Source organism: Rana temporaria, chromosome 1 (assembly GCF_905171775.1).
Source record: "Rana temporaria chromosome 1, aRanTem1.1, whole genome shotgun sequence".
Taxonomy (NCBI): Eukaryota; Metazoa; Chordata; class Amphibia; order Anura; family Ranidae; genus Rana; species Rana temporaria.
The window spans coordinates 685,021,799-685,035,434 of NC_053489.1; the positions used below are offsets into that span (position 1 = coordinate 685,021,799).

Here is a 13,636-nt window from a genome sequence, read left to right on the forward strand (position 1 = left end):
TCACCCCAATTCCTGCACCTTCACCCCTCAGATCACCCCAATTCCTGCACATTCACCCCTCAGATCACCCCAATTCCTGCACCTTCACCCCTCAGATCACCCCAATTCCTGCACCTTCACCCCTCAGATCATCCCAATTCCTACACCTTCACCCCTCAGATCACCCCAATTCCTGCACATTCACCCCTCAGATCACCCCAATTCCTGCACCTTCACCCCTCAGATCACCCCAATTCCTGCACCTTCACTCCTCAGGTCACCCCAATTCCTGCACCTTCACTCCTCAGATCACCCCAATTCCTGCACCTTCACCCCTCAGATCCCCCCAATTCCTGCACCTTCACCCCTCAGATCACCCCAATTCCTGCACCTTCACCCCTCAGATCACCCCAATTCCTGCACCTTCACATCTCAGATCACCCCAATTCCTGCACCTTCACTCCTCAGATCACCCCAATTCCTGCCCCTTTACCCCATCAGATCACCCCAATTCCTGCCCCTTTACCCCTCAGATCACCCCAATTCCTGCACCTTCACCGCTCAGATCACCCCAATTCCTGCACCTTCACCCCTCAGATCACCCCAATTCCTGTCCCTTTACCCCTTCCATCCCATCTCCTCCTCTGCCCTCTAGGACAACAGGGACACTGTCACTGGCCACTGGCAGCGACAATCCGCATCTTGCGGTAGGAGACGGTGGCAAGTGACACACTCGGGGCTCCCACTGATTCTGCATTATGGTATCATTACAATGTAATGATAGAAATAATGCGTTTCAATTCTCCTGACACCATAACAACCATGGCGCCGGGATGATTGAAGCGCCAACAACAGCCATTTCCCCCGACAAATTGCCCACAAATTTTTTGTCAGTGCCCCTCCCGAGATTAAACTCTGGATCTGCCCCTGATAGACACACCCCTAAACCTTGTGGACAGAAGGGGCGGCCTGTCCATTAAGTGCCACCCCCATAATCTACATGCGGGGCGCCGGACGCATGGATTCCATTGCTTTTTTTTTTTTAAAGCACATGATTAGAGCCAGAGGATGGAATTGGCTGCAAAAAAGAGTGGGCTCGGGGCGCAAAGTACTGTGCCCTGAGCCCACTCAGTTGTGTGACAGCAACAAATAAATATTCAATATGGTCTTCCTGATTTTCTTCCCAGCCAATCAGGAAGCGGGTCCAAATTACCGTCCGTGTGTACGGCCCATCGGTCAGTTGTCCTTCGGTCCAAAAAAAGAGAACTTGCTTTAAAATCGAACCGATGGACGGCTGACTGATAGGTCAAAACCGATGGTTAGTACACAAAAGCATCGGTTCAAAACCCGCGCATGCTCAGAATCAAGTCGACGCATGCTCGGAAGCGTTGAACTTCGTTTTTTTTTCAGCACGTCGTGTGTTTTACGTCACCGCGTTCTGACTCGATCGGTTTTTGGAAACGATGGCGTGTAGGCACATCAGACCGTGAACCGATGAAAGCGGTCCGTCGGACCATTCTCATCGGATGGACTGACCGTGTGTACGCGGCCTTAAGACCTGATTGGTTGAGAGGAGAAGCGATCGTATTGGCTGTTGAGGGAAGGAGGAGTGAAGCGGCCAAGGAGTAAGCTGACGCCGAGGAGGAGACACAGGAAGGAGCCGAAGTTGCCCGTGACCTGGTTGGGGTAAGTGTGGGGCTGGTGTGGAGGTAAGCAACAAGGGGGGGGGGGGGGGGGGTTTCACTAAGCAACAGACCAACCGGGGGGGGGGTGTCTTTCAGTGTCTTGTTTGCCGCCCCCCACCCCACTAAAATATACAGCATCAGCCTTGAAGCTTTTATAGCTTCGAAGGGGGGGCCAACTCAATATTGAACCCTACGGACTAAGGGCCAGATTCACGTAGAATCGCGGCGGCGCAACGTATCCTAGATAAGTTACACCGCCGCAATTTTTCATCGCAAGTGCCTGATTCACCAAGCACTTGCGATGAAAACTACGCCCGCGGCCTCCGGCGCAAGGCGGGCCAATTCAAATGGGCGTGTGCCATTTAAATTAGGCGCACTCCCGCGCCAGACCTACTGCGCATGCTCCGTTTCCTAACTCCCGCCGTGCTTTGCGCGCCGTGACGTCATTTTTTTTGAACGGCGACGTGCGTAGCGTACTTCCGTATTCCCGGACGTGTTACGCAAACGACGTTGATTTTTAAATTTCGACGCGGGAACGACGGCCATACTTTAGACAGCAATACACTTGCTGACTAAAGTTAAGGCACCAAAAAAAAAGTGTAACTTTGCGACGGGAAAAACTAGACTAGCGGCGACGTAGCGAACGCGAAAAACCGTTGCGGATCCGCCGTAACTCCTAATTTGCATACCCGACGCTGGTTTACGACTCGAACTCCCCCCAGCGGCGGCCGCGGTATTGCATCTTAAGATCCGACAGTGTAAAACAATTACACCTGTCGGATCTTAGGGCTATCTATGCGTAACCTGATTCTATGAATCAGCCGCATAGATAGAAACAGAGATACGACGGAGTATCAGGAGAAACGCCGTCGTATCTCATTTGTGAATCTGGCCCTTAGACTGGCCATACACTATACAATTTTCTTCTACAACTTTCCCTTAGATTTACCAAAACCATATAATAGGAGGTCAAACCTAAACAATTTGTATGGAGTCAGGCGGGGCCCTTGTACTACATAGTTGAAGGTCAATCTAGGGCCCGGGAACCGCCGCACTGCGTTCTATCTAGCTTGGATGGTAACCGTATGTCACCCTCGTCTCCCTCTCCAGGAGATTCCCTTGAATCCGAAAATATCCCGTTATGTTGGAACACTGGCACTAACTACGCTTACCTATGCTGGGAGGACAAGGATCCCGGGATCCCTCTGGAAGATTATAGGAAGAACATTTATGTACGGTTGGAGAAGAGAGGAAGATTATTCTGCCCGATAATCACAAATCTGAATATTGTGGACGATTCTTGGGGGGAAGTCTACTACGAACTGACGTGTATGAGAGAGACAGACGCATCGTTCCAGGGATGTGACGTATACAAGCTCTTCCTATTAAAGCGCATCTACATATCGGCCCTCCTTTCCGCTCTTCCAGGTAAGTTTCTTTATTTCTGATGGTGATTTTACTAAAAGTGGAAGTAAACCCCACCTATCATTTTCAGCCAAGGAAGCTGCCATCTTGGCCTATGTTTTATCTTCAACTGCCATGGTGCTGCACATGTGATCAGTTATGACACCAGCAATTGGATGGTTTGACAGTTTGGTTGAGAGCGCAGCCAATGGGACAGTTAGCAATCCCGGCATGCCGGAAATGTAACTGCATTTTGAAACTGTTAAATGGATGGGTTTACTTCCGCCTTAAATATCACCTTCCCCCCTCCCCCCTCACCCACATGATCACATTACAGTATTAAATATAATCTTTCCTTAATTTATATAATTACCAAGTCTCCTCCCACAAATCCTCTACTCCTCAAATTTCCCCATCCAAGTACAAATCTCCCCCCTCCTTCAATCCAAATCCCCCTCCCATCACAAATTTCCCTTCCCCAATTCCCCATCCTAGCACAAACCCCCCTCCCCCCCAGGAAAAATTGCCCTCCTAGTACAAATCCTCTAACCCTCAAATTTCCTCATCCAAGCACAAATCTTCTCCCCCTCCTCCAATCCAAATCCCTCTCCCATCACAAATTTCCCTCCACCCCCCCCCCCCCCCAAAAAAAAATAAAAAATTGCCCCCCTAGTACAAATCCTCTAACCCTCAAATTTCCCCTCCGAGCACAAATATCCCCCCACCCCCCTCCACTCCAAATCCCCCTCCCATCACAAATTCTCCCACCCTCAATCCACCATCCTAGCACACATCCCCGTCCACCAAAAAGATCCTCCTTCCTAGAACAACCCCCCCCCCCAAATTTCCCCTCCAAACACAAATCCCCCCACCATATTAGCTTTTCAATCTGAACACCCTCCTCCCCCAAAATCCCCCATTGTAAATATAATCTTTCCTACATTTATATCATTCCTAGGTCTCTGATCACAAATCCTCCCCCCCCCCTCCACTCTAAATCCCCCTCCCAGCACAAATTCCTCTCCCCCAATCCCCCATCCTAGCACAAATCCCCCCCCCTCCACTCTAAATCCCCCTCCCAGCACACATTCCTCTCCCCTAATCCCCCATCCTAGCACAAATCCCCCCCTCCACTCTAAATCCCCCTCCCAGCACACATTCCTCTCCCCCAATCCCCCATCCTAGCACAAATCCCCCCCCTCCACTCTAAATCCCCCTCCCAGCACACATTCCTCTCCCCCAATCCCTCATCCTAGCACAAATCCCCCCCCCAAAAAATTGCCCTCCTAGTACAAATCCTCTACCCCTCAAATTTCCCCTCCAAGCACAAATCCCCCCCCCCTCCACTCTAAATCCCCCTCCCAGCACAAATTCCTCTCCAGTAATCCCCCATCCTAGCGCAAATCCCCCCCAAAAGATAATTGCCCTCCTAGTACAAATCCTCTACCCCTCAAATTTCCCCTGCAAAGACAAATTCCCTCCCCCAATCCCCCATCCTAGCACATATCCCCCTCCCCCAAAAAATTGCCCTCCTAGTACAAATCCTCTACCCCTCAAATTTTCCCTCCAAGCACAAACCCCCCCCCCCCCTCCACTCTATATCCCCTTCCCAGATCAAATTCCCCCACCCTCAATCCACCATCATAGCACACATCCCCCTCCACCAAAAAGATTCCCCTTTCTAGAACAATCCCCCCCCCCACCATATTAGCTTTTCAATCTGAACACCCAAATCCCCCCAAATCCCCCATTCTAGTGTAAATATAATCTTTCCTACATTTATATCATTCCTAGGTCTCCGAGCACAAACCTCTACTCCTCAAATTTCCCCATCCGAGCACAAATCTCCCCCCCCTCCACTCCTAATGACCTTCCCATCATATATTTCACTCGACTAATCCCACATCCTAGCACAACCCCCCCCCCCAAAAAAAATGTCCTCTTATTACAAATCCTCTACCCCTCAAATTTCCCCATCCGAGCACAAATCTCCCCCCCCCTCCACTCCTAATGACCTTCCCATCATATATTTCACTCGACTAATCCCACATCCTAGCACAACCCCCCCCCCCCCCAAAAAAAATGTCCTCTTATTACAAATCCTCTACCCCTCAAATTTACCCATCCAAGCACAAATCTTCTCCCCCTCCTTCAATCCAAATCCCCCTCCCATCACAAATTTCCCTCCCCCAATTCCCCATCCTAGCACAAATCCCCCCCAAAAGATAATTGCCCTCCTAGTACAAATCCTCTACTCCTCAAATTTCCCCATCCGAGCACAAATCTCCCCCCCCCCCTCCACTCCTAATGCCCCTCCCATCATATATTTCATTCCCCCAATCCCACATCCTAGCGCAAATCCCCCACAAAAAAATTTCCCTCCTAGTACAAATCCTCTACCCCTCAAATTCCCCCCCCCCAAACACAAATATTTCCCCCCTCCACTCCAAATCCCCCTCCCATCACAAATTCCCCCACCCTCAATCACCATCCTATCACACACCCCCTCCACCAACAAGATTCCCCTTTCTAGAACAAATTCCCCCCACCATATTAGCTTTTCATTCCGAACACCCAAATCCCCCCAAATCCCCCCATTCTAGTGTAGGGATGAGCTTCGAGTTCATGTTCTACTCAGACATTGCCTGTTCGATGAACAGCGAACAATTAGGGGTGTTCGCGGCAAATTCAAATAGCCGCGGAACACCCTGTTATAGTCTATGGAAATCTAAAGTGCTAATTTTAAAGGTTAACCGCTTAAGGACCGCCTCGTGCACATATACGATGGCAGAATGGCACGGCTGGGCACAAGCACATACAGGTACATCCTCTTTAAGTGCCCAGCCGTGGGTCGTGGGCGCGCGAAGCTCCGTGACCGCGGACCCGATCGCCGCTGGAGTCCCGCGATCAGTTGAAGAATGGGGAGAGCTGTGTGTAAACACAGCTTCCCCGTTCTTCACTGTGGCGGCATCCTTGATCGTGTGATCCCTTTTATAGGGAAACTCAATCGATGACGTCACACCTACAGCCACGCCCCCCTACAGTTAGAAACACAAATGAGGTCACACTTAACCCCTTCAGCGCCCCCTTGTGGTTAACTCCCAAACTGCAATTGTCATTTTCACTATTCTGAATCAGCTGCAAAGGCTATGAATGTGGTTTTCAGTAGCACATGGAGCTCATTGCCCTGAAGAGATTTTCCATACCAAATCACCTTTCCAGATAGCTTACTCAGTCACAACTCACATGAAAGAAGATCTGGCGATGTTTATTCGTCGTATGATCCGTAGAATGCAAGTTACAACGGGTAAAAGAACGATTCTTCCATGCAGGTAGAAGATTGTCAGGGAAGGTTCCCCCTGCTGGTGTTACTATTATGTGATCCTTGGGCTGCAGTACTGGCGTCCACCAGCGGGGCGTTCTTGACAGTATGGAGCATACAGCCCTTCCTGCGTTCAGGTGTGACCTGAATGCAATCAGCACGCCTCTATAAATACCCGGCGTGTGTAATCACTCCTCGCCCTGGTATCGTCATACCTCCTGGACCTGAGCTTGTATTTGACCCTGATTTCTGGACTTGATCCCTGGACCTGATCCTTGATCCCTGCCTGGACTTGTCCTCCCTTGTGTCCTGATTCCTGTCCCCATCCTTACCCATCTACTGACCTCCCATGTGTATGACCTTGGCTTGGCTCGTTTATGAATACGGTATTCCCCTTTATTTGTACATACTGTTTGTCGTTTTATTGTGCACTGGTGGTTCACACATTTGTAAATAAACACCTTTATTTCACTACTCACCTTGTTTGGTTCCTCTGTGCGGTCACACAGTCTGATCTACCAGCATTCCTGACAAAGATACATACAGGTCACATGAATTACAGCATTAAAATGACTGATACAGAAAAAGAGGGGGAGGAGACTGAGCAGCATGGAAACTACGGAATGCCACAAGAGACAAACTAGATAGACATTAAAGAGACAGTACATAATAAAAATAATATCATGTAACATGACATTCACAGTAATCAGTGCATTTTTAATGCATTTTTTGCTGTGAAAATGACAATGGTCCCAAAAATGTGTCCAAATTGTCCGAATTATGTCGCAGTCACGAAAAAAATCACTGATCGCCGCCATTAGTAGTAAAAAAACAATTTTTTTTTGCGCAAACCAGTCGATAAACGCTTACTGCAATTTTTTTTACCAAAAATAGGTAGAAGAATACGTATCGGCCTAAACTGAGGAAAACATTTTTAGGTAGATTCACGTAGATTGGCCTAACTTTAGGGCGGCCTAGCCTAGCCTAGCCTGTTTAGGCTACACCGCCGTAAATTAGTTAGGCTGGTAGTGATTTTCAATCTACTTACCTGCTAATCTACGGCGGCGTAGCCTAAAAACGAGCAGGCATAAGGGCGCCTAATTCAAATGACTTGGAGGGGGGCGTGTTGTATGGAAATGAGGCTTGACCTCACGTTTTTTTTATGTTTTTTTACACTGCGCATGCGCGGGCGACTACATTTCCCAGGGCACATTGCGACTAAGTACGCCGTACGGGCCTATTGATTTTGACGTGGACGTAAACGACGTAACTCCCGATTCGCAAACGACGTAAAAAATTAGAACCTTGCGGCGGGAACGGCGGCCATACTTTAACATTACTAGTCCACTAGAGCATAGCTCTAACTTTAGGCGGCCTATCCCTTACGGAAACTACGTAATTCAACGGCGTAGGCCTGGCGTACGTTTGCGTTCGTTCGTGAATCGGCGTATGCCCTCATTTACATAATCTACGCCGGCCTCAATGGAAGCGCCATCTAGAGGCCAACAGAAACATTGCAATCTAAGATAGAACGGCGCAAGCCGTCGTATCTTAGATATGTTTAAGCGTATCTCTGTTTGAGCATACGCTTAAACATACGGCGGCGTAGATTCAGAGTTAGGTCGGCTTTTTTTTCATAATTGTCGCTCTATTTTTGTTTATAGCGCAAAAAATAAAAACCGAAGAGGTGATCAAATACCACCAAAAGAAAGCTCTATTTGTGGGGAAAAAAGGACGCCAATTTTGTTTGGGAGCCACATCGCATGACCGCGCAAGTTCAGTTAAAGCGACGCAGTGCCAAATCGCAAAAACTGGCCAGGTCCTTTAGCTGCCTAAAGGTCTGGGTCTTAAGTGGTTTATATGCAAGTTATTGTCCTAAAAAGTGTTTGGGGACCCGGGTCCTGCCCCAGGGGACATGTATCAATGCAAAAAAAGTTTTAAAAACTGCCGTTTTTTCGGGTGCAGTGAATTTAATAATGCTTAAAGTGAAACAATAAAAGTGAAATATTCCTTTAAATTTCGTACCTAGTATGCCTGTAAAGTAGCACTTGTTTCCCGTGTTTAGAACTGTCTCTGCACAAAGTGTCATTTCTGAAGGAAAAAAGTCATTTAAAATCACTTGCGGCTATAATGAATTGTCGGCTCCCAGCAATTCAGAGAGAAATCATTCATAAAAAAAATATAAAATAAAGCGTGGGGTCCCCCCAAATTCCATTACCAGGCCCTTTAGGTCTGGAATGGATATTAAGGGGAACCCCGCCGTCAATTTAAAAAAAAATTACGTGGTGTTCCCCCAAAAATCCACATCAGACCCCTTATCCGAGTATGCAACCTGGCCAGCCGCAGAAAAGAGGGGGGGACGAAAGAGCGCCCCCCTCTCCTGAACCGTACAAGGCTACATGTCCTCAACATGGGGAGGATGTCCCCATGTTGATGGGGACAAGGGCCTCATCCCCACAACCCTTGCTTGTGGGGGTCTGCGGGCGGGGGGCTTATCAGAATCTGGAAGACCCCTTTAACAAAGGGGACCCCCAGATCCTGGCCCCCCCTATGTGAATTGGTAATGGGGTACATTGTACCTCTACCATTTCACAAAGGAAGTGTAAATAATTGTAAAAAACACACAGACACCGTGGAAAAAAGTCCTTTAACCACTTAACCACCAGCCGCCGTCATATAACGGCGGCAAGGTGGTTGCTTAACTGGGGGTCGCCGTTATTTAACGGCGCCCACCAGAAGCAGTAATGCGCGCCGCCTCGGGCGCGCACACTGAAAATTCTGTGCGCGCCGGGTCTATGAGACCCGGCGCTACACAGATCTCGGTAATTGACCGACAACCGCGGTCTTTTACCATGTGATCGCGCCGTCCAATGACGGCGCGATCACAGGTAAACAAACCGGCGTCATTTGATGACGCCGGTTCCTCCCTCCTCTCGCTGTACCGATCGATACAGTGTGAGAGGGGGGAGCGCGGGGTGTCAGCAGCGCTGTGGATGGATCTGTGACTATTGCAGTCACAGATCCATCCATCCCTGCTCAGCCATCCCTGCATTAACCCCTACAATACTCTGGCTTCCCTGTGCAATACTCTGCATTAACCCCTGCAATACTCTGGCTTCCCTGTGCAATACTCTGCATTAACCCCTGCAATACTCTGGCTTCCCTGTGCAATACTCTGCATTAACCCCTGCAATACTCTGGCTTCCCTGTGCAATACTCTGCATTAACCCCTGCAATACTCTTCCTTCCCTGTGCAATACTCTGCATTAACCCCTGCAATACTCTGCCTTCCCTGTGCAATACTCTGCATTAACCCCTGCAATACTCTGCCTTCCCTGCGCAATTACTCTGCAATACCCCCTGCGCGATAATCTGCAATACCCCCCGCGCGATACTCTGCAAAAACCCTGCGCCATACTCTGCAATGCCCCCCACACAATACTTTGCAATACCTCCCGCACAATACTCTGCAATACCCCCGCACCATACTCTGCAATACCCTCCACACCATACTCTGCAATACCCTCCACACAATACTCTGCAATACCCCCCACACAATACTCTGCAATACCCCCCACACAATACTCTGCAATACCCCCCACACAATACTCTGCAATACCCCCCACACAATACTCTGCAATACCCCCACACAATACTCTGCAATACCCCCCACACAATACTCTGCAATACCCCCCACACAATACTCTGCAATACCCCCGCACCAATACTTTGCAATACCCCGGCCAATACTTTGCAATACCCCGGCCAATACTCTGCAATACCCCAACACCAATACTCTGCAATACCCCGGCCAATACTCTGCAATACCCAGAAAATACTCTGGGGAAAAAAATGTGTTTTAACCACTTCCCGCCCACGTCATATGAGGTCCTTGACTTTGTGCAGGGATATCTAAATGATGCCTGCAGCTACAGGCATCATTCAGATATCATTTTTTTCAGCCGGCGATTCTCTACACCATAAGAACGATCATGGCGGCTGTTCCGCCTCTTGATCGTTCTTACGGGAGGCAAAAGTGGACGTCCCCACTCCCTTCGCCCTCCGGTGCTTCTTCTGACTCACCGCTGCGATCGAAGCCAGGATCATTTTTTTTTTTTTTTTTTTTTCAGGCTTCCCAGCCTAGAGGTGAGATGTGGGGTCTTATTGACCCCACATCTCACTGTAAAGAGGACCTGTCATGCTATATTCCTATTACAAGGGATGTTTACATTCCTTGTAATAGGAATAAAAGTGATCAAAACATTTATTTTTGGGGAAAAACGTGTCAAACTAAAATAAATAAAGTAAAATGAACAATAAAAATAAAAAATAAATATTTAAAGCGCCCCTGTTCCCGCGTGCTCGTATACAGAAGCGAATGTGTACGTAAGTCCCGCCCACATATGAAAACGGTGTTCAAACCACACATGTGGGGTATCGCTGCGAACGTTAGAGCGAGAGCAATCATTTTGGCCCCAGACCTCCTCTGTAACTAAAAACATGTAACCAGTAAAAACATTTAAAACGTCGCCTATGGGGATTTTTAAGTAGCGAAGTTTGGCGCCATTCCACAAGCGTGTGCAATATTGAAGGGTGACATGTTGGGTATCTATTTACTCGGCGTAACTTCGTCTTTCATATTATGCAAAAACATTGGGCTAACTTTAATGTTTTTTTTTTTAAAAAGCACAAAACTGTTTTATTTCCCAAAAAAATGCGTTCGAAAAATTGCTGTGCAAATACCATGCGCGATAAAAAGTTGCAACGACCGCCATTGTATTCTCTAGGGTCTTTGCTAAAAAAGCATATATAATGTTTTGGGGTTCTATGTAATTTTCTAGCAAATAAATGATGATTTTTACATGTAGGAGAGAAATGTCAGAACTGGTCTGGGTGCTCCAGAACGCCTGATGGTGCTCCCTGCATGTCGGGCCTCTGTATGTGGCCATGCTGTGTAAAAGTCTCACACATGTGGTATCACCATACTCGGGAGGAATAGCAGAATGTGTTTTGGGGTGTATTTTGTGGTATGAATATGCTGTGTGCGAGAAATAACCTGCTAATATGAAACTTTTGTGGGAAAAAAAAAACAAAAAAAAAAAACCTTGATTTTGCAAAGAATTGTGGGAAAAAATTACAACTTCAAAAAACTCACCATGCCTCTTTCTAAATACCTTGGAATGTCTTCTTTCCAAAAAGGGGTCATTTAGGGGGTATTTGTACTTTTCTGGCATGTTAGGGTCTCAAGAAATGAGAAAGGCCGTCAGTACTTCAGATGTGATCAAATTGATAAATTTTCAGTAATTGGTACCATAGCTTGTAGACCCTATAACTTTCACCCAGACTAAATAATAACCCAATTTTTTTTTTTTTTTAACCAAAGATATGTAGCAGTATACATTTTAGGCCAAATTTATGAAGAAAAATTCATTTTTTGCAAAATTTTATAATAGAAATGAAAAAAAATTCATTTTTTTACAAAATTTTCGTTCTTTTTTCATTATTAGCGGAAAAAATAAAAACCGCAGAGGTGATCAAATACCACCAAAAGAAAGCTCTATTTGTGGGAAAAAAAGGACAAAAATTTCATTTGGTTACAGTGTTGTATGACTGAGTTATTGTCATTCAAAATGTGAGAGCACCGAAAGCTGAAAATTGGTCTGGTTATTAAGGGTGTTTAAGTGCCCAGTTGTCAAGTGGTTAAAAAAAAAAAAAATGATCCAGCGATGGTAATCCACTCTCGATCCCCGATCCCCGCTCCAACGTTGTCGGTATCCTGCGACGGGTGATCTCCTCTCTGCCGGGGTCCAGCGATGAGAAGATAATCCAGGTCCGAGATCCAGAGCCCACGCAGAAGGGTCTGGAATAGATATTTGGGGGGAACCCCACGTCATTTTTTTTTAAATTGTAGGCGGGGTTCCCCTTAATATCCGTACCAGACCTGAAGGGCCTGGTAATTGAATTTGGGGGGACCCCATGCTTTTTTTTAATGAATTAATTCTCTCTTGCCCTCCTAGTACAAATCCTCTACCCCGCATCGGCCGGTAGTAGGCCTAAGCTTCCCCAAGCGCCAGGTCACAATTTCTTTTTGCAATTGCGACCGGGCGCCCGGATTTTGTCGAGGCCTGCAGAAAGTTATGGCTGATCGGTGTATTTACTCAATGCAACCAAATCTTTTATGTTTTACAAGAAACAACAAGTATTATGTTGTGTTTGTGTCACTAAAATAAAACTGAGTCTCATTTCTTTATACTAAAAATAATAATTGGATTAACAGTTGTTCCGCTATGTTATTCTCAAGGGTCTCTGCTTCCAGAAAATATCAAACGTCTTGGGGGTTTTAAGTAATCTTCAGGCCTAAAATGTGTATTTAAAAAAAAAAAAAAAGCTTCCTGTAATGCCCTTCACAGCAGATTTTTGGCAGGGGAGGGGCAGAGCGGTGAGCCAATCAGGTGGGACTATATTGCAGGGGGCGGTATTCTAATGTAATGAGCTCATTAAAGTGAAAAGTTTGACCGCTGCTGACCTCTCTTTGTCGTCTGACAGATAAACTCGGATCACAAGACTGGAAGGACAAAGTAACAGATATTTTTGAAGGTAAGTACAATTTATAATTTGTGTATATTAAAGCAGCTAATAGAAGTACCAGAGCCGGTCTCTGTATTCGCTTCCTGTGATCTCCAACAGAACAGAACTCACATCGGGGGAGGGGAGATCCACACTGTGAGCACAGGGCTGCATTCTAATACTGGGAGCTTGCTGGTGGACAGGTAGGTGACCAACATTCCATTTCTACCCAATCACAAAGCTTGGAGACGTGGGGGGGGGGGCAAGCTATGTGGCTTTAGTGTGTTCCAATGACCCACCTGAATTTTCAAGACCCTCAGCCTTTTATGGTGATTTGTCCCAGCGGTTTAGCGAGGCAGAATCTCAGGTGCGGCTGTTCCCCCTGGGTACAAAATTCTTAGGGGGCGCTAAGAAGCTGTCATAGCCGACAGCCAATCACAGGCAGCAGAGGTATTTCCACCCAGAAACACGCCCCTTGCACATGTGCCGCTGCAGGGCAGGGGGTTTTGTCTCCACTGCCTATGATTCGCTCTCAGCTTTGATGGATGTCAGGTGGGCTAGCTTGGTCAGGTTGGTCTGAACAAGCCTGAGCTCATCCCTATCCTAGAGGGCGCTATATGGGCACTGGCAACCCGGGCTATGCCACTGATTTGTTCTATAGCTGCACCCGAACACTCAA

General features: G+C 47.3%; 1 protein-coding gene across 3 annotated transcripts in view; it reads left to right on the forward strand.

The window, feature by feature from the left end:
• The window catches only part of LOC120924702, a 60,476-nt gene that overhangs the window by 453 nt on the left and 46,387 nt on the right, over positions 1–13,636 (forward strand). For 2 of the 3 annotated variants that reach the window (XM_040335715.1, XM_040335714.1), the window contains exons 2-3: positions 2,775–3,092; positions 12,937–12,987. In XM_040335715.1, coding sequence (XP_040191649.1) covers positions 2,775–3,092; positions 12,937–12,987 — 369 coding nt within the window. The remainder of the gene's footprint in view (positions 1–2,774; positions 3,093–12,936; positions 12,988–13,636) is intronic. The other variant, XM_040335716.1, reaches the window with a different exon arrangement.